At 42.3% G+C, this 21,626-nt stretch overlaps 1 protein-coding gene and 1 long non-coding RNA gene across 8 annotated transcripts in view; one reads left to right on the forward strand and one right to left on the reverse strand.

The window, feature by feature from the left end:
• The window catches only part of LOC129785618 (uncharacterized), a 786,935-nt gene that overhangs the window by 665,472 nt on the left and 99,837 nt on the right, over positions 1-21,626 (reverse strand). The window lies entirely within an intron of this gene.
• The window catches only part of SLC6A2 (solute carrier family 6 member 2), a 77,978-nt gene continuing 61,332 nt past the window's right edge, over positions 4,981-21,626 (forward strand). The window contains 2 exon segments of the mRNA XM_055818449.1: positions 4,981-5,207; positions 5,209-5,344. Coding sequence (XP_055674424.1) covers positions 5,037-5,207; positions 5,209-5,344 — 307 coding nt within the window. The 5' untranslated portion in view covers positions 4,981-5,036.

Consider the following 21,626-nt stretch of genomic DNA (forward strand, 5'->3'; position numbering starts at 1 on the left):
GAGATCCCCTTCTCATTAAAGTCTTGGCTAATCATCCTGGGAATGATTACTGTTTCACTAAATGTTGGTAAGACTTCATCTGAAGTCTAGGCCATTTTTACTTAGGAAAGGTTTATTACAATTAGAAAGGCAAAAGACTACATGGACATATGACATGGTGAACTCAGAAGATGGACTAAAGTGGATCCAAGTGTTCCGATTCTCTTACTATCCAAAGAAGAGACTAAGTCATTGCGGGCACTTGCTCCCTTCTGGACCCTGCACCTGGATTCTCTCCTACACTGGCCAAGATGCAGGGAGGAGGAGGGAGTGCACTTCATGCAGAGTCAGGCTGAAATTGGGAGGGCTCCCAGTTTCACCCCACTTATACGCAGCTTCGCAAATTTCTCTCATGCAACTACATCTGAAATAGAATAAATGATGCTAAAGCAGCAGCAAGAGCTAGCAATTTAAAATCATCGCAAAAGAGAGAAAGAGTATTGCTAAAGCTGGAACTTAAGTACTTCTGGTGTGAAATGTTCCAAAGTAGACTTAAAATCTTTAAAGAATAGTAAGTGCTAGTAAATGGGAAAGAGGCCAAAGTGAGGTGAAGAGGGTGTGCCTATCAAGAGGGGGCAGTGGTGAAACTGTGAGGAATAAACCTCCTAGACTTCAACGCCATCGTCTCCGCAAACACATATTCTATATGTGATAAAATGATAAAGATGCCACGGGATAGCTTGCTTGAGTGACATGGATGGCTCCCTTGAAGAAGGTCAGCTGATGCCAAGGGTAGCAGATCCCAAGTAAAATCAGCTTGGAAGGCGTATATTTGCGAGAACCTCAAGAAGCTTGATAAGGAAGATACAAATGTTAGTGTTGTAAGACACGGGCAGATACCTTGTTTTCCCCTAGAACTTGGCATTCTTACATAAATGGAATACCAAAACATTGTGGAGTGCTTTTGTAATATTTATTTTCAGTTTGAAGACAGTTTATAGCATGATAGACACTGACTGTCAAAATGCAGTGTTGGACCAACCCAAGTGGGCCCTCTCAGTGAAAGAGATGCGTTTCTTTGGCTCTGGGGAAGAGATACTACGACAACAGCCTACTAATAATACAGCACAAAGCTTTTAAATACTGAGTGCTACATTTAGAATGGCAAAATTATTTTAGGGATACTATGAAGCAAACCTGCCAGACCCACTCCTAACAGTCCAAGAAGTTGGAGCCGATATATTTACTGTCATCAAAAGGTGTCATATAAAGTCTACAGCATGGTAACCTTTGACTGCTAACCTAGAAAGATGTGCATCCCTACCACTGTCATGTTCCTATCCCTGTGAAATTGTTTTAACATTGATTCAGTCAGAAGGCTGTTGTCTACTTTGTTCCCTGTTCCTGCAGCAACTGGCTATTCCCCGAGTTTCTTCTATCACACAATAACCAATCCTAACTTTATTCAGTTTATGCACTTCATTTGAAAAATGTTGAGTCTTTCAGTGCCAGTGAGCCTCAAGGCCAGAACGAGCTCAAAGTTTCTGTGGATGTATCAGGCCATGAAATTATAGAGCTGGTGTACATACCCCTTGCCCCTTTCTAGTCTTTTCATTTCATCTCAGTTTATCATAAACAAGTGATGTCCTGGGTCTTCAAGTCCAAATCCCAGCTCTCAGAAGCAACTTCACCATACAACCCTGCTCATAAAACAGTACCCTAAACCCAGGTCTTTAGTTCCCACTGTATTCACTGCTTTGATCGTTAGAACTCTTCTTCTCATTTTCCAACTAAATTTATCATGATTCTTTCGTCCTTTGGTTTAAATGGCAGTGGTGGTGGGGTTTTTTCTCAGTGACATTTACCTCAGTTTGTGTATAAAGCAATTATATCCCCTCTCAATCACTGTTTTGTTTGGCTCAACTGCCAAGCTCTTTCATCAAGTGTATCAGATAGAACATGAAGCAAGACTCTTTCAGAAGCACCAGCTGTAAAGTGTGAGTTCCAACATATTTGAACACTGTTTGATACAGCCTTTCTCAAAAGCTGGTTCACAGGAAAGACAGCAGCCAGCTCCTGTAGTTCTGTAGTATCAGTGGCAGAAGACTGTGCTGCCAAAGGCAGAGAATTCAAACCCTGCTGCCAACGCGCACCGTGAGCCTTCACACCAGCAGCAAATGGCAATCTGGAAGTACACTCTATACTGTTGTTCATTGTTTGGGTTTTTTTCTTCATAGACACTAATGCATGAGAGTGACAATCCCAGCTTACTGTTATAGCATACAGTATATTCTCCTATATGTTCCAAAGAGAATGATAAGAATCTGAATAATGGGTGACTAACCAGGCAACACCTGACTATTTTCCGAAGTAAACTATAGCCTATTTCCCAGTCAACCGTGGAATATCACTAACACCCTGCCATTTTGCCTGGCTCCATTGAGGTTTCTAAATACAATATTCCCTTCTCTGACTTCAACCCTACCCGCTGTCAGGCTCCATTAGGCATAACAAGACCCAGACAGATTCAAGATTAAGCAACTTTTTTATAAAATCCAATTGAGGACTTTCTTACCTTGAGGGTGCAGCAGATATTACATTAACCAGATTGTGCACACTTTCCATGCAAGAACTAAAGGCATATATATATGCACAGTGACTTAATTCTCTCAGGAAATTAAGCGGGGGCTTTCTAGATTCCTCCCACCATAGACATCATGATCAAGCTCAGCTAATTGAGACCTTGTGGGGAAAAGGGTGTTCCTTAGCAAGGCCTTATTTTTCCAGAAGCAATATGGGAGTGCTGCTGTCTAGCGTAGGAAGTCTGTGCAGATTATTAAGGCAGCAATAGTCACGTGGAGAGAGGGGAACCAGGTTTTAAAAGCTCCTTACTGGCTAGGCTACAGCTTAAGCTCCCAGAGAGACTGCAGCCCCAGAGTGGTGGAACCAAGGAGGAGGAATCCCCCTTCAGTCATCTTCCCCCTCCCCATAGGTACCAGGGAATGGGACAGAAACATCCCCAGTGCTACCTGGTGAGTCTGTCGGCAAAATGGCTTCAGGGCTCTGCAGCCGGGGACAGAGGCTCTCCTTACGCCCAGAACAGAGCTTGTCCTTTATCTGCTGTGGGAAACGGGTGTACAGGCTCACTGAAATGCAGCGGAGTGGGGGCATATCTGGGGGCACTGCATATAACATGGGTATGTATTTGATGCATGTGGTGGCAGTGACTGATGGATGGTTTGAGGAGTAGGCAGCAGTGTAGCTGCGCACGAGCGTAAAAATGTGGGTTGTACTGCATGGGCAAACAGTAAGCGTTTACAGGGTGCTATGTGATGACAGCACAGGGGAAGTACTTGCAGCACATATGGCACAAAGTGTCAAAAAGAATAGAGAAAATAGTCTTATACGATGTATTTGGAGAAGATGGGGGCACGAAATCACAGAGTAAGCAGAAGAGAACATATAAGCTGCTTGTTCTAAGCATATAGTTGCTCTGAAACCGTACAGCCACTGCTCAAATACTTCACCCAGATGAGGCCTTTAGGATCCAAGTCACAGCTTGGATCTTGGAGCTTGAACCAAGAGCTTTTTGTGAAGGCAGAAAATCTGCAAATTGTCAATAGCTGTCTTAGTAGCATCTTTGTAGTCTGTGGCCTAGAGAGAGGAGGGGAAGATGCCAATGTGCGAGCCTTAACTTCGAGTTGGGATTCTTTTTCACATTCCAAGTTTGCAGAGGAACCTGGCATTCCTTGCGAACTCCGACTAGCACCTCTTTGTGTATTACCAATTATAATACTGTAAGTCCTAGCAGAGAGGAAGAACCGTAGGCTGTAACACTACTGAGAATCCTCTGCGATCTGACCTATTCTCATTGATGCCAGGCAGAAGGGAAACTATTTAACATCGGGAAAGGGGAGCCAGTTTCTGCCTTTTGTGCTCAAATTTTATTCCCTTAACAGACACTGAATGTAGAGTTACTGCTCACAGCTGTAACAGGAAGAGACCCTGAAAATCCCTTTCTGCTGCTGTATTTAGCCAACTTTTGGCACCAATCACTGTTGTTCTGCCAGCTAAATTCTTTGCTCGTTTTACACGTAAAAGACTCAGGTCCCATTGCTCGTTTTACACGTAAAAGACTCAGGTCCCATTTGGAATAGCAGCAAACAGTTAATGTCCTGCAAATACCTCAACCTGACAACCGAATCCTACCAGCCCCACGCTTGCCTGGAAAGAAAAAGCCAGGCATCCACTAACCCTGGCGTAGGAGTATTAGCAGTGTCCAGTTCTGCCATTCAACCTGCACCCCACCAGGTTCTGATGTCAAAAGCCAAATTCTACTGTTCAACTAAAGCCACGCTAGCAAAGAGGGGAAAGCCGCCTCCGTGCTGCAGCTCAGCCGGGAAGGAAGGGGGCAATCCCGATCGGCTCTACCTGTTGCCTGCTAACGGTGCTTTCAGCTCGCCGCCCGGCTATGCGGGAAGGAGCAGCGCCGGGCGCCCCGCAGCCTGCGGTAGGACGAGCCCTAAGTCACCGACTCTAAGGTGACGCCGCCGGCCGCCGAGGTGCAGCGCGGGGCTCCGGCCGGCTCCGCGACCGCTGGCCCGGCCGGCTGCGGGGCGGGAGGCTGCGGGGCGGTGTCCGGGGCAGGGGTGGCGTGCCCCGGTGCTGCGGGACCGGGCAGGGGCGGTGTGCCAGCCCCAGGTGCTGCGGGCCGGGGCGGTGTGGCCCGGTGCTGCGGGCCGGGGCGGTGTGCCAGTCCCGGTGCTGCGGGCCGGGGCCGGGGCGGTGTGCCAGCCCCAGGTGCTGCGGGAGGCTCCGAGCCCGGCTGCCGGCCGCTCCCCCGCGGAGGAAGCCTGGCTCCCCGGGGGCACCCCCGCCGCGGTCCCCCCTCTCCCGCCTCATTTGCATGGCTCTTATTACGGCCGTGCCTCGCTCCTGCCGCGCTGACACCGGCGGGCTGGAGCGCGGAGTCGCCTCCAGCGGGAAGTGCACTTCCGTTATCTGCGCTCCCCACACCCCGCCTCGCCCGCTCCCCCTCCTCAGCTCGCTCTCTCTGGATGTTTAAGGCAAGGATGAACAAACAGATCCAGCCCGACCGCAAAGTGTCGGTGGTGGCCCCCTTGCCGGACCGCGCCGGGCCGCCTCCCCCGAGGAAGGACGTGGAGCTGATCCTGGTGAAGGAGCACAACGGGGTGCAGTACACCAGCAGCAGCCTCCTGCCCGCCGCCCCCCGCGCCGCGCTACGGCGCCCAGGACAGGGAGACCTGGGGCAAGAAGATCGACTTCCTCCTCTCCGTCATCGGCTTCGCCGTGGACCTGGCCAACGTCTGGCGCTTTCCATACCTCTGCTACAAAAATGGAGGGGGTAAGAGCACCGCTTGCGAGGTCCTTTTCCCCAGACCCGCGCCGCGCCGCAAGGGCGGCATCCCCTTCCCCCCCGGAGTTTCGGGGGAAAGCCAAGAGGGAGGTCGGCCGCGCCGTGCCCGGGAGCGGTGCCGGATGGCGAGCGGAGCGGCGGCCCCGCCGCCCTGCCCCAGCGCTGCCCCGCGGCGCCCGCCGGCACCGCGCGTCCCGGCCGCGGGGCACCGGCGCGGCTGCGGGCCCCGGGGGCGCACGGCCGCCGCTCCCCGCCGCGCCGCCCCGGTCCCGCACGGGAAGCACCGCCCGCACACCCCGCGGAGTTCAACTTAGTTTTGAGCACAGGCGTGTTTGCTTTCTGCTGCCTCTTCAGCCTGCTTAGCGCTTTTTTCGTTCGCGAAAAATAGCATCGAGAGCGGAAAACCCCAACAAACAACCCGAGCAAAAAACACTTGAGCAGAAAAACGGCACCTAGAAAAGTTAGCGGCGGACCGCTGGAAGGTGTCTTGGGGCAGTTTTAACGTGAGATCAGGATTTGTGCCCTCCGTTCTGCAGTCTGGGCGTTCTCCCCCCCCTCCGAAGTAGGCAGGAGACTCGTTACAAACAAAACCTCACCTCCCGCACAGTTTGGCAATGACAGCAACAACAACAAAAATTACACACAATAACTACAGTTAGCTCAGATTGTCTGGCACGTCTTCAGTAGACCTTAACTCCATCATCTCCTTTCATCTCCCTGAAATACGCTGTGTTGTCAGTGATGACTCCACGCTGCGATGGAGTAACACCATCTGCAAGCCGGGCAGGTGCCTGGGGTGCTTTCACATCACACAGAGGAGGCGCAGAGCCTGCCAAGCAGATGGAGAGCTGCTGAGTGAGTGGCGAACGGCACGGATAGAGCAACTAGATAGGCAAGCATGTTCTGTAAGATAGTTATGTATGTCTCGATAGTGTGGTTGCCTGGTGATAAAGGCTAGTGGTTCACACTTGTAGTATGAAATAACTTGCTTCCTGTGAAAACAGGAATTGCAGGGTGGGAAAATCCCTAGCCATTAACATGGAATTACAGCCAACTGGAACTTGATAGGATACTAGAAAGGGCTGCTACTGAAACATTTGGTCTAGTTTGGTACCATCCACAACTTTGGGAGTCAGAAAATCTGTTTGCCCACCACCCAAACAGGCTTGAAGAAAGTAGTTAGTACTAAAAATTAATCTCCATCCTTATTTCACTATGTCCAAAAGTAATTGTAGCAATTCACACTACAACAACACAATGCGTTATAGGCACAGCAGGCTTCCACAGTGGCAGGTGCAGGTGTAGCAGCGGCAGCATTCATACCACTCAGTGCATATGCACCACTGGTAGTTTCTATGTCATTGGGCAGTTTTTAGAAAAAGAGATATATCCCCCTGTCTCACATTGCACAAAGTGACACCCAAGTGCTTGAAACTCTTTTCCATCGTATTTTGGGTCAATTTCTTAACCTGCTTCCTTTATAATTTGCTGCTAGCTTAAGCACGGGAGATAACAAACAGTCTGCAACCCTCCTGCATGTTGTTTAGTCTCCATGTGTTATCTTATGTCAGTTAAGCTAGAGAAACCTGGGTCTTCATTAGCATCTTTTAATTCAAATACTTTCAAATTGCAGTGGAGAGCAAGTAAACTACTTCACAGCTGCAAGAGGCACCTTTCAGTGAAAAGTTTGCACCAATTCTTCCATACCATCAAAGTAAATCAGACCTTTACAAGCAAAGGTAGAGAGGCCCTATGTTACCAAAGTCTACAGGATGACTGAGAACTGCTTACTGATATTAAGCACTTCTTTACTCTGCTCTTCAATAGAGAGCAAACCGCAGTATTAAGCATCAGTCAACCCCTAGGATGTCAGTCTTGAACACATACATAATACCACAACATCCTGTACTGGCACTTAAGACTTATTTTACCATATAATGAAAGGTGGAATAATCCTGAAGGTCAAAAACCATATAATAATGGGCTTTTCCTAAGGAGCTCTTGTCACAGAGGACATCAGCTAGATAAGCTGGATGAAGAGTTTGATTGTGGTTGGCTTAATTAAGTTTAATCATATCTAGACACTGAGATTGTTTTTTCCTTTTCTGTGTGGTTTGATGGAGTATGCCCATCAGCATATCAGCTAACAGTATTCAGTCACAACAGAATATCCAAGACAGACCCTGCACTGAGAAGCAAGGAATGGAAATATAGCCAGGGACTGGTTAACAGGTCTATTCCTTCTCTTTACAACAATTGTCTCTATGGTATCTTAAAAATTTTCTATCCATTGCTTCCCATGTTGGACAAGTGTATCAATTTCATTTAACAGAAACTCCTGTAAGAGATTCAGGCTCTAAAAGTAGTTTACTGAGTTTCAAAGCCATCTCAGTCCCTTCTTTTTATCAAACTGGTTTGGGAAGCTTGTTTGCTTCATGGGTAAATTTTCATACAAGACCAAAGAACATGAGCAATGGAGTATTGTTAGATTTTGTTGATATCTTTCCAGTCCTGAATCAAAGATATCAGAAACTTCCCCCCCCCCCCCCCCCCCCCCCCCAGCACACTCCTACTGCAGGAGAGAACGTTTCTAGCACTAGCACAAGTTTTACTGCCTCAAAAAAATAATCCAAAGGGTTTCATATAACTGCTGGCCTATGTATCTCCATAAAGAAAATGTAATAAAAATCAAGGTACTAACAGACATGGAGAAAATTTGATTTCATTATCCTAGTAGTTTTAGCTGGACTACCGAGCAAGCTAAAGAGACAAAATCAGTTGGCGTTTCTATGCTTGTATATAGCACGTTCAGACTTGCTCATTAAAAGAAGTTTTACAGGATGCTCATAATAGGATTCCAGTTTGACTTTTTAATATTATAAAGGAGCTACTAGATAAAGGAAAAAAAAAAAAACCAAAACAGATTAAAGTTGAATGGAATGGCATTATATTAAGTAAATCAGTGGAAGGAAAAAGGTTTCCTTTTTCTCCCTCAGTTTCTCTTTATTCTGAAAGCCTCAGCAATTACTCAGCCTCAGCCATTCAGCTAAAGCTGACTTTAAAGATAATCAAACGTGGGTTATGAACTTGTATCAGAACTTCAACAGATTGATAGAAATTAGGCAGTGAAAACGAAACACATTGCAATTCCAGAAGCCCTAAGTCACTAAAGTATTTTAACACTTGTTTTCAGTATAGTTCATGCTATCTGACAAAAAGAAATTCTGTTATGCTTCCAAAATCTGCACCCATAAAGGTTCTACTAATGTTCTTAGCTGTTGAACAACAGCATCAAGGACATGGAAGTCATAGAAAATGGCATTCCCCTCTACATCTGAAAAAATGTGATGTGGGGTGACGTGTGGACTGTTACGTCCCTAAGACTGGCTATGATTAATTTAAAATGCCAGCAGACACGCTAAGGGCCTCTCCATGCTTGTAAAAATAGGTGGCTCTCAATAAAGCGTGAGAACTTACAGGAACTCAGAAGGAAAGTATAAATACACACTGTATTCCCTCATTCAAAGTTGAATTTTACAAGGAAATGGATGCACATACACACCTAGTTTCTTACTAGCCAAATCCTTGAGCTTCTTTGATAAACTCCAGGGAAATCTCCTGATTAAAAAAAAAAAAAAAAAAGACATGGGCTTTTGGGTTAGATCCTGAAGTTCCACACATACAAAACTCTGATAATCAGTTTACTTAAGTTTTACTTACATGAGGCATACACCACCCAGTGGTAGTTATATAGACTTCTTTACGTTAGGTAACGAGACAACACTGGTGGTGTTAACAAGAAAACCCATTTGTATTTTAACAAGCTCCCAGTAACAAACAGCTAGGGTAAGAAGCATCCAGCAGCACTAAAATGCTGAATGAATAGCCAGAAACATCTGTGTTTTGGGAGTAGCCTGCTGAGAGACCCCCAATGGGACTTCTGCACAAAGATAGATGGCAGAATGTAAACCCTTCTTTGAACAACTGTGACTTTTGGAAACATTCTTTTGCTATAAAAAAAAATAATCCCCAATCTTTAATAAGATCTAAAAAGCTAGTGTGTTTATTTTTTTGTATCAGTTACCTACTTCCATAGGACTTGCCTGCCTTACAAGGGCAGAGACAGATTCACTGGTTGTATTACAGTATGAAACAGGCCACAGAAAACTTTCAGAACAGTTTAGTATGAACAGAGTGGATGATATCTTGCCCTCACTGACTTCTTGGAAGCAGGATATGCCCACTCCTTGCTCTAAACTACTTTGTAAGATGACAGGGAGGCTCTGTACAATGATAAAATTCTGCAAGCTCTCGTTAAGCTGATAAAGCAACACTCCAGAAGGTGGAATTCTCCAACATTACCTTGTTAGTCTGGCTGATCAATAAACACCACAACTTACATGTGTTTTGACTGCTGCTCACAGCACAATGGATAAGCACTGTTCACAGCAAATCAAACAAAAAAAAATTTTTGTGCAGTCCATTTGTGAGAGTTTCAAGGAGCAGGGTATGTCACTGGAGAAATCATCAGCTACAGTCATTTCTACTGGCTGTTCTCACAAGTGCTGTATTCTCATTATAACTCATTTCTGGCAAGAGCCCATTTTTCTTTTTTTTAAAAAGAAACTCCCTAGCTGTATGACTCACTCTTAAGTGGTCAACATCAATGTACTCAAAACGAGTCTTTATAACACATCCAACCTTTTAAGTGCTCCCCAGTTCTGTAAGAAGCTATGCTGAATTAAAGAATAAGAAGAATATTAAAATCAGACTCTCATCAACTTAGGGAAAGATTTACCCTGATATTTGGATTACATCTAAGATTGTACTGATACCAAATGAAGTTGAGTAATGCCTAGTATGATTAACTGATGTGCTCACAGTGGGGGAGGATGATGCTTAGTTGACAAAGGTATTGCAGTTCATGTACAAGGTACTTTTAGTTAGGTTAGTTTTATAGTTCATTTAATGTTAATTTTGGGGGGGTTTTTTCCTGCATAGTCACAGGCAAAATTAATATTTCCCATTGAAATTTTTTGAGAAAGAATTTACCAACATAACGTACTTTTTTTGTGAGCCAAAGTATTTGCAAGGTCAGTCATGTACAGACTACTCATTAGGAAGCGTGTAATTGTTGGATTAGTCGCTGGAGACTTACTGTATCATAAGAATCAGATTAAGCTTTTCATGAATTTACGAATAGCTGCAGATAAATATGTTAACAGTTCTCTAGCTATCAGAATATACACTTTTAATCTCCTCTGAAGCATTATTTTATCTTTAAGTGCTTTTAGACCACAGTATTTCTAGAAGAAATTGTGTGCTTCAAAGAACAGTTCACCAACAGTCAGTTTGCTTTAGAACAGAAATATCTTACAGTTTATCCCAGGGCTCCCTTTCCTATTCATACTTCCATAAGCTGTAATGCAGGTCTGAGCAATCTGCAGCACAGGTACCAAAGACAGCACACAAATAATACCAAATACCTGCAGACAAGGCTCGCACAAAGCCAGGAGCCAAGAGCTATCACACATTGAGAACGACACCTTTGAGAGTATCGCCTCCCACAGAGCTGTGAGCCTGGCTAGTGCACTGCTATCACCAAAAGCAAGCTGTGATGCTGACCAGCAGCACCTTGCCTGCCCCCTGAGTTTTGCCAAGTGTCTGCCACCAAATTTAATCACTATTTGAGAAAGAATATAATCTGGCACTTTACACTTCAAAGGAGGATGACCTTTACCTTGTAATATCATGGTTTACATTCCAAAATAGCGTTGATGATGATAGTAATAAATCAACTTTGAAGTAATCTAACTGCAAAGCCTACGCCAAGAGTTTGACTCATCAATCAATCAAAGCTTAGATGCAAATCTAGTGATTTTGGTTTCCTAATAAAGGGGTTTCAATTCCCGTTAGCACATTAAACCAGTGACCTCAGATACATTAAACTGTTATGCTGACCTCCACACTGTGGCCAAGATCTTTGCACTCCTGGGTATCATGTGGCATTGGGGACAATGTTCAGTGTGACAATACCTCCTTCCCCAGAGCTGGATTCAGTGGCCAGCAAACAGGTGCTGTCTTCCCTTTCCTATGTGACTTTCTTCATCACTTCTCTTTCCCTTCCTTGATCAGCCACTAATCACCTGGTGCATATAGAGCATTGATTCACCTAGGCTTACCAGCACCGTAGCTCACATGCCAGTTGCCAGTCACTTCTCTGAAATTCCCTGTTCTCCTCTACATGTCTTGTTGGCTCTGCAAAATAAATCTTCAGAACTGCAATGTCTGCAGGGTTAGAAGCCACTATGTCATATATGTATTACATATGAAGTATTACAAATAGTTGATAAGGAATAACTGAACCTTTCTCACCCAAATCTTTCATCAATTCTAAAATTCTAGTTTCTAACTCTGGGGTAAGAGATCATGAAATACTGCATAAGTGGTACTAAATACCTGCTGAATGGAGAAGTTTTTTGTCCCCGAACAATTCTAGCAATGCTTAGATTGACATTTTTACAAAGGTTCTAGAGGTATGCAAGCATAGAAAGGCTCCAGATAAGTTTTATAGTACTTAGCTTGATGTTACACTTAAAAAGGACCATCCTGTGATTTAGGCAGGGCAAGCATCAAGAACTGATGTAAGGGGTGCTCCAGTCAGTCACCAAAACTGGTTTTCCACCTTTGCTTTTCCTACATTATCAACACAATAAAAAAGCTGGTGTGGACCAAATGAGCTGTTCTGACAAAAGCAAAGATATGCTCTTCTAAGCCACACTGAATGAATACACTTTGATTACCACTCAGAAGCACGTGATTCTAAAGTAAGAGGCAGAAAAAGACATCAAGTAGTAAACTTTGTTCAGTTGTTTGGAAATTTAAAATCTCTGCTTAGGGTCTTCACCCCCACCCCTTCATTCCTGCATGCCTTTCACAATTCTGTCAGGAACTGAAGTACTGAAATATCCCTAGAAACCCACTGCAATAGGAAAGATATCACTCCTGAACACGTAAATTCTGAAAGTTGCATTAGGAAGCCCTCTACATTCTTATTAACACCTACTAAAACAGATACAGGAGTTTCTTACAGTTTGCCTACAGATCTCAGGTTTTGGATACTCATTCAAGCTGAAATAGCAGGCACTTAAGCTTCATCTGTTTCTAGTGTGTTTTCTCACTAACACTTTTTAACCTCTTTATTCAAATCATTGGGAGCAATAGAAAATAGAAAGGCCATATTAGCGTAGCAGCCAACAGCCCTTCTTCACTGAAGAACCCAAAATACCTCTAAGGAGACTGAGACATGGTCTGCACGGTTTGGGGGCACAATAGCCCTTTCATGTTTTGGCAAAATATAAAAAAAACCCTGTCTGTTAGTTCAGTGAATATGTGAATAGAGCTCCAGCAGTCTAAAGATGTTATTTTGAGACAGGTACTTTCCTCCACACACACTGATATGAAACAGAATGCTAATACAACTACTTACACATAAGATCAGAGGGAACATACAGCTCTAGTGAGTGTTTAGATATGCTGTGAGGGAACTGATGATTAAAATCAGTTCACAAATTACTGAGCCTCTTGCTGTGAATTGAAATGGAAACAAATCGTTTAAAGAATTTCGAGCAGTTCTGAGAAGCAACATCCAATAGCTTATGCCTTAATTTTTGCTATGTCTAATGGTAGGCACATCAGCTACTCTCAGTTCTAAAGCCTTTGTCTCAGGTTAACCAATTGATTAAATAGCTAAGAACTGTAATACGGCTCTCTAACACCAGTTTGCACTGCAAACTCCATAGGATTTACATACTTTGTAATTATTAGATTGTGGTACCTAACTGCTCTCAACACTGTTACAAAATAATAAAACATAACCAAATAAATTCCATAGTTTGAGATATATCAGAATATTGTAATTCAGGTGGCAGGAGACTAATTTAAATGGAGTGTCTTTGTAATACAGTTCTAGATCTTTCAGTACTACCTTGATGTTAGTACTTTCCATTCTCTCTGTATGAATCCTTCATATAGAATATACAAAATCATGATAAGGGATTTCGGGGAATCTTGCAACTGACTCTTCTTGACTTGAAACATGACAACGAGAAATTATTATCATCATCATCGTTATTATTAAGGTTGAAATAAACTGTATTCAGGACAATTCCACTGCCCCAATCCAGTTTCAATGAAGAGTATTTAAAGATTCCAGGAATATCACACTGATTATAAATCTTCAATTTCACTTCCTCAGGGCATTTGGAGACAAAGGATTCATGTTGGTAGCCTATTACCCATGTCTTGACAACATACAATTCCTTCCTCCAACTATAACTCCTTAATTTTCCCCTTTCCTTCTCCCTGCCTCCAAGTTTTCAGCCTTTCATGGCAAGATTTCATCCTGATTGTGTAGGTCTCACGCACCGGTGCCATGTCAGAATAGTTTCAAATGGAAGGCTTTACTGACACTCACAGCTTGACTTCCTAAAGATGGATGTCTGAATCCTTCAGGAAATCAGCACTAAAAGTGCCTAGACCCCCAGTAATGCTGAATAATCCCTGTTCTCATGGAAATTCTGGAAAGTTAACTGTAGTATGGTTCACCATCTTAACTTCTGTGTAGATTCCATATACTTAATTTTAACCATACAGATTTTCAAACTAATCCATAAAGAAGGGTGAAGGAGGTGGAAGGAATGGAAGGGAATACAGTTAAGTTCCTTGCTTTCTGACATATTATTCTTCATGAAGAGCATAGGAAAGAACATCTAAACTACTTATCAAAGCTATCCTTTGTTTTATTTCACTCTTCCTTCTCCTTTCCCCTATTCTCTATTTAAACAAGTTTTGCAATCTCTCTCCTGAAGCATGACAAAGGTGACAGCACAGTACGCCACTCTGAGAACTAGGGTCTATCATTCAGAAACAGAAACTGTCAGCAGGGAGGTCTGGGTACATAAGCCACATGTTTCTTTACACTCATATTCATCCAAAGCACACTACCAACTTTCCAGTGCACAGAAATCTATGGTAATGTATTACTAAACAAAACTTGGACAGGATTGGGCAGGCAGTTGCCTTTGCCAGTCCATAAACGTTTTTTATGACTAGCGTTTTGATTGCTGGTATGCAGTAAGACAAGCTGCCCTTATTATACAATAAGCCTTTTTATAGAAGATGGTAATTTTTCCAGTGCTCCTACTCTTTAAGGCTTTATGAACACAACCACTCACTTCCAAAAGCACAAGTGATTGCTCTTAATATAGGTATTAACTGGTTGCTATTGTTTGGCTATTACTATTGTTTAAGAATATACACTAATGTAAATGTCCAAAATAGGATCCAACACTCCCAGACCAGTGGTGTTAAGACTACAAAAAGCCTTTCTTGGACTGCTTTGTTAAAAACTGCTTCCTTAGAACAAACCCAGTATCAGAAGAGCAGTACCTGTTTGATCCCACCCCACTGAAATACACAAGAGCTGTGATTTCAACAGCAGAAGAATATTACTCTTTTACAGTCTTTATTTCAGGGCTGGAGAAAAATATTGGATGATTTCCAAGCAGCACAGTTAGTGACAGAGTGAGTAAAAAGCCATGTCTCGCTACAGCACTTGTTAGTTTGAGAAACAGCTTTTGTGGCATTGATGTACAGGAAGGATTGTGGCCTGGTAATTGCATAGCATTCAGCTGTACTGAAGACTGCAGAACTGGAGGAAGCCACTGATTTTCTGGCCCATCAGCAGCATGGAAGAATGCACCCTATGTGACTGCCTCCCTGATCATGCAAACAAGCTGTTACCATGGGCCTAGTGTATGTACTGAAAAAAGCAGCTGAGTATTGTGTATCTTATTTTTTGCTAGCTATTTATAATTTATTCAGCAGCTTCTGAACTAGGTGTACTGAACAGCACTCTTCACTGATTTTTTATTTTTCGTCCTTTTTCTCTTCTGTAATCGAACAACTTGCAATGTCTACCCTGAAGCATGCCAAAGGTGACAACACATTACTTGCCCTTAAGATCCGTATCTCGAGGAAAAGTATGATACTGATTCCAGCCAAAGTCCAGCTTAAATAAAAAAAAGGGGGAGAGGCTGGACACACCACTCAGAGTAACAGAAAACTTTTTTCAGACCACAAGGTGGAGCAATAGAACCTTATAGAGCTTAGTAAATCCTAACCTGATAATTAATGTAACGGCAACCTACTGCATTTATAGAAAAAAAGAATTACAGGAGGACCTCACAGGGTGGCTCATGACTTTCAAATATAGAGTTACCCAGTAAAAGCAAGGATTGCTCCCAAGCAAACCCTTATTGGATTCCCTAATTAATTTAATTTATTAGGACATTACAGGAGTGGCAGCTTTTAGTTATGCCTAATTCACATCAAGGAGCTCACTTGTCAGCATGGCCACAATGACAGCAAGGAGATAGTCCACTGATAACAAGATGTTACCCCCTGAACATACCATTTTTAAAATGAGTGCAACATTAAAATGGAGACACAGTTCCTTCCCCCCAAGGAATGATACAGGAGAAAATAATTTCTCACATACTAAGTCTGAGATGTTGTTCTCTGCAGTCCCTCCAAAAGATTTACCTTTGGAAAGCAAACAAGCACCACACAAACTTTCACTACCATTCCACAAGACAGCCATGTGGTTTGGTTTTTTTCTTCTTCAATGTTAAAGTAACCTGCCTTCCAGCAGGTCTCAGCACCTTGCCTTTTTGGCAGAAGCATCATTATTTCACAACACCAGTAACAGAAAGCAAAGGGTTTCAGTGAGCAAGAACAATTAAGTATATGTGACTTACTATGATACTTGAAAGTGTTATCAAAGCCAAGTGTTATCAAAACATCAAGTTCACAACTTAGAAGCTACTCAAAAGTATCTTTGCTAAATGACTCTTCATCAGCCTGCAGGACTATCTGATGTCCAACAAGACTGATGCTGGAAGCAAGCTCAAAAGCTCATGCCCCCAACTGATGGGTGATTATAGCTGTCCATAGGCATCTTATAAAATTTATCACAAAACTATGGAATAGTTGTGCCATGCAGTGCTTTTGTCTCCTCTCTAAAGAGAAATGCAGATGTGTCAATGAGATCATAAGGCAGATGTTGGAGAGAGCGGAGACACTCCGGGATTTTGTTTTGGGGATGAGTTTGATCATCTGCTCTTTTTCTGCAGTTTGTTTCTCATTTATGTATAGCTCTACTGCCTTAGTTAAAATCAATAGATTCATAAACCACAAGGGAGAAATCCTGACCCAGCTGAAGTCAATGGGTGGTTTTTTTCCATTGACGTCACCAGAGCCAGGATTTCAACCCAAATAACAGACGCCTCTCTCTTAAAGACTCCTAAGTAGACAGAATTTCCAGACTAAGAATTATGTGAGAAGAAAAACAGAGTAAAGTAATAAAAAAACTGTTCAGACTAAACTGATATAGAAGACTTCCACTGACTAATATCAGCACAATTGCTCAGTACTTTTCTTAATAAGCAAAATGTCAGGACTTACATAGATGATGGCCATTATTACACAAAATGAATTTACTCTGTGAGAGTTAGACTATGACCTCGGCATTCTCCTATGTAGGGCTCAAGCAATAAATTAAAAAAAAAAAGTACTATTTTAAGAAGTGCATTTTACTCTCTGTTTCATAGAGACAAATGATTAGGCAAGAATCCCTTTCTAGCCCTCCAGGCTAAAGAGAAAAGCTGGGAAAATCCAAAGCAAGTACAAGACTAAAAGGCAGCAGACAGAAAAGAGGATTAGACTAGAAGATCTTACTTTTTAAGACATTTAAAATTATTCTCGGGCCTAACCCATATTTTTTTAACTTTTGAAATTAGTAGTTGTAGGAATATAGCTGGCATCAGTTACTTTCTCTCCCTTGACTCTTCCCTAAAAGAAAGTGACAGAGAACAGTTACCAGGCTATTCCTAAATTGCAGGTTAATCCTTCACTGATGCACACAGAGGCTGATGACAAAACCACTGTCTCTAATCCCAAATTAAGAGATTTTAAAATCTTCAAGATCACCTACATTTTCCCTTCTAAATACTGCTTTACAGTCACAAGGTATTATGTGTTTAAAAGCTGTTTAAAAATGGGGGGGGGGGGGGGGGGGGGGGGGGGGGGAATGCTCTGTAATAAGTTGAAAAGACCAAGCTCAGTCACACAGATATCATAAGGTCTGAGTAATCAGTGAACAAAATTGCCCTGCAATCTGCTAGCAAAAGTTTGCACCGTGCTGAAACAAGAAGGATTTTGCGTCAAACTGTTAATAGGCCTCTGCCTCATCTTGGCAGTGAGCTATGATGAGCCCTGAGGTCATTTTCACATTCTTCTATGGCATTTCAAGCTAGGAGGCCCTGTGCAGAATGGCAGTGATGAAGTATGTACTGGACAGCTTGGACTGAGGGGAAAATTTACTTCATTGCTTGAAGCCTATTAAGAAAATAATCCACTAAATGAGAACAAACATAAAGCTCAGGTTTCAAACACAAATAAAAACTTTTGTGTGATTAATTCCCACAGAAGAGGGAGAGGAGCTAGACACAAAATGAAGGAAGGGTGTTGCTGGCCTGTACAGCTAGACTGATGCAGCACTGTTGTGGTTTCATACTGGTCTAGGTGAGACTCAGTTTACCCTTTGGAGCAAGAAAACATCAAGAGAAGTAGTTCTTACAGCCCTCCTGTTGCAGGGACGCTACTGAAAAGTTTTGCTTCTTGCCCACAATGCCCGAATTCTCAGAGACCCCACCCGATGGCTCTGCATTGCATACAGAATATTACCAGCACTACCCAAGGCCAAATACACATTTTTTTTCCAAATGGAAAGGTTTTCTGTGAAGAATGCTGTGACATTTTTTGTGATATTCTTGTGTTCAGTGTTAGTAGAAAAATACAAACTAAAGAAGCCACAGCTATTTGGAAGCTACCCTTACCCAGACCCTCCAAAACTGTAGCACATTCCAATAGCAACTATAATCTCTGATAAGAATACAGTGTTTTGCATTGTTCTAGGCAATTATGCAGTAGTAGCCATCACTGTAACAGTAAATTTGCCAAAATTTTTGCTATCAGCATCACACACAGCAATTAACGTTTACAAATAAATTAAAATGATGCAACATTTGTCTTATAAAAGAAAATATTTTTTATGGCTAGATAGCATACTATGCATTTTAAAATATGTGTGAAATCACTACTTTGTAGTTTATATAGCATGTCTAAGAGATATAGATGTACCAGAAAACTGTACATTAAGAATACTTCCCAGTAGTGTTGACAGAAAACACAGGTGGGTTTTAATAAAACATGGAGAATGGCTTTATAGTATATGTAACTGTTTGCCTTCTACTCAAAAGCCTCATATAAACATGCATTATATGTAGTTTACAGGATAGTTATTCTTCTTCCTTCAGTGGCATCCAAAGAGCATTCATCCTCAAGGCTTCATTTATAATGACTGAGACAAAATCTTAGATTTACTAGAATTCTTACAGACAGAAACGTGTAACTGTCTCAGGCTTCTGGGATAGAACATAACCTTTTATTGATAGGAAGAATTTAGAGGATTCTGTTGTGCAAGAGTTTGTAAAGACTAAGATAGTACAGAAAGTATTGCACTATTATAAATAAATCTCTAATAAAGCCATGAAGAAAAAGGAATGTTTTGCTTTGGTCATTGAGTGCAAAAATTGGAGTTACAGCTTAAAATTGGATTAATCACTAAATGGTAAGGCAAGCTTGAAGTGTCCCTCAAAGTGTTTATACTTGATTCTTCTCTAGCAGAATTTCAAGGCATTTACCTCCTATTGGTTTGTACATTAATCCTCTTGAAAGCTGCCTGGCACTTGTCTAGAGCTGATTTAAGATGTCTTAAGCACTTTTTTTTTTTACCCTGGCACAGTTATGAATCTCATGCTGCCTAAAATGGGTACTGTGTCCTCTCCAGAGGGTGCTTAACTTTGGGGCCATTTTTTATTTTGACAACCTGCAAAAGAAAAGCAGTTTTTATGAGAAACGCCCTCCACCCGAGGCTGTGTTGTGAACCAGAGGTTGCACTGTTACACGTACAAAACGAAGCACACTTAATGTGCCTTGTCTCACTGTGTACTTTAGCTACTACTGCGGCTCTAATTTGCTCTGCCAGGGCAGGCTTACTACCTCGTATTAGGCACACAATGCAGGCGGCACAACTAGGAGGTGAGTCTCCCCATGTTTACACCCTGTACAGCGTGCACAGGACAGTGAGCAGCTCCCACAAGGGCAATCCTGAGAGTGTTAGAAAGAGTAGAAAGACCAAAGCAAGGACAAAAACTGCGTAAGCAAGGGGCTGAAATCCAGAGGATTCATTCCAGCCTGTTTTCTAGCAAGGTGGAGGAACATCTCAGGGATATAAACTTGGCATTCCTGAAGCATCAAACACACAGCTCACAAAGTAGGTACCATAACTTAATGTGGGTACAAAAAATGTTTCATATAACTCTTCAACCTGCCAGTACACAAACCTGCTACACCAAGAAACACCTGTAAGGTGGGAATTTTAGACAGAAAAGCAGGAATCATTATTACACTGTAATTCATCATTTTAGTTCACTCAGTCTCTTCAGATTATAAAAAGAAGGCTGCAACACTTGATTGCAGCACTTAAGCATCTTCACAGGAGGAGAACAGAAAGTATTGCAGGGCATTTTAATTTATCAGGGAAAGCACTGCCACAATCAAAAGTCAGATATATTAAAATCAGAAATAATGACTTTTTTAATTTTTTTTTTTAACACCAAAGTTATTAAACTATGAAACAAGCCACACAAAAAAAAGAAGCAATGCATCTGCCTGATATCTTCAAGTCAGGATTGTATGTTCTTCTGTCTGAAACTGGTTTATGTTAGGAAGTTAGATCAAAGTATCTAACAAACCATTCTGTCATCAAAATCAGATGGATCCATGAATTTGGAAAACATTAATTTTACTTTACAACTAAGACAAAACAAACACATATGAACACAAAAGTTTTCTAAGAAGGGAGAGAAAACTATGACTAACAGTCTGTACCTGAACTGAAGTAAAACTGTAGTTCCCCGAATCTCCCTGGCACCAACCAAGGAGTTCCCTACATTTAAGAGACAGCTAAAGGTGATGAAGTAGTATTTCCTTTCATATTCATGACTATATTCTGCACCTCACAGAAAAACAGGTTTTCAGTACACACATTTCAAGGAAAACTTATCACATGAGGTTAGCTTATTATGGATTTTCCAGTGCTGGATTCCAGCAAAACCTGCTTATCTTGATCCACAAGCTCACAGCAAATAGTTTCTGATGTCTTCATTCAAAAATATTTTTAGCCATAGATGTTCTCCCACCAATAAATCAGGGTACATTTTGACAGACACTTCATTTTGCACATCTCAAGTACAGCCTACACCTTCCATGGGTGGTTTTGTTTATATGCAATTGCAGGTGAATATATCCCTGTGTCACCCCTAATAATTGCAAGGTTGGGGAAAAAACACGAATAGAACACTCCTATTAATAAAATGATAGGATAATATTTTTTCCTCTTAATTTATCATCTCTAAGCTTCCAGTCATGTCTGTTGTGAAGCAGCAGTGTTCTCCAGCTAGGCATATGCACGCTGACCCAGCAGTCAAGTACTACCCACTTCCCCTGACCAGCACCTTCTGAGCAGCTTATGAATTAGAAAGTTTTCTGTTTTGTCCCCAACAGTGTTAGCTGTTCCAGGAAAGGATACTACCACTCAAAAACCCCTGTCTTATTGAACAGTAGTAATAGGGATTTCATAAACCACATAGCAGAACAGTCTACAAGCTGGCTCCACATTCCAGCTCGCTTCCTCTCTCATTCCTTGTTTAAACCAGCCAGGTAGTTGGAAAAAGGCATAAAATCAACAAGATGGATTTGGGCAGGAAGGTTAGTAGCTAGACTTTCACATCGTTACAAACTCCAGGTTATTTACTCTACCAAACTATTCTCAAAACTCACCTTGATGCCAGTTCATTTATTTAGAAACAAAAGGGCCAGCTCCAATAGTACCTCTGCTATAAGGAGGCACAATGTAAAACCAAAAGCTATCACTGCAACCTTGTAAAGCAGATTTTTTGACTTTCTATGGTCACACTCCTGGCAGAAGATTGTAATGGCTTCATTTCCTAAGCTGGCAGCAATGAGTGTTGTGAAGGTCTGCAGCAAAGGTCAGCAGCAGGCGCCTGCCACAAGGCTCCAGAGC

The sequence above is a fragment of the Falco peregrinus genome, chromosome 14, assembly GCF_023634155.1.
Source record: "Falco peregrinus isolate bFalPer1 chromosome 14, bFalPer1.pri, whole genome shotgun sequence".
NCBI classification, from domain to species: Eukaryota; Metazoa; Chordata; class Aves; order Falconiformes; family Falconidae; genus Falco; species Falco peregrinus.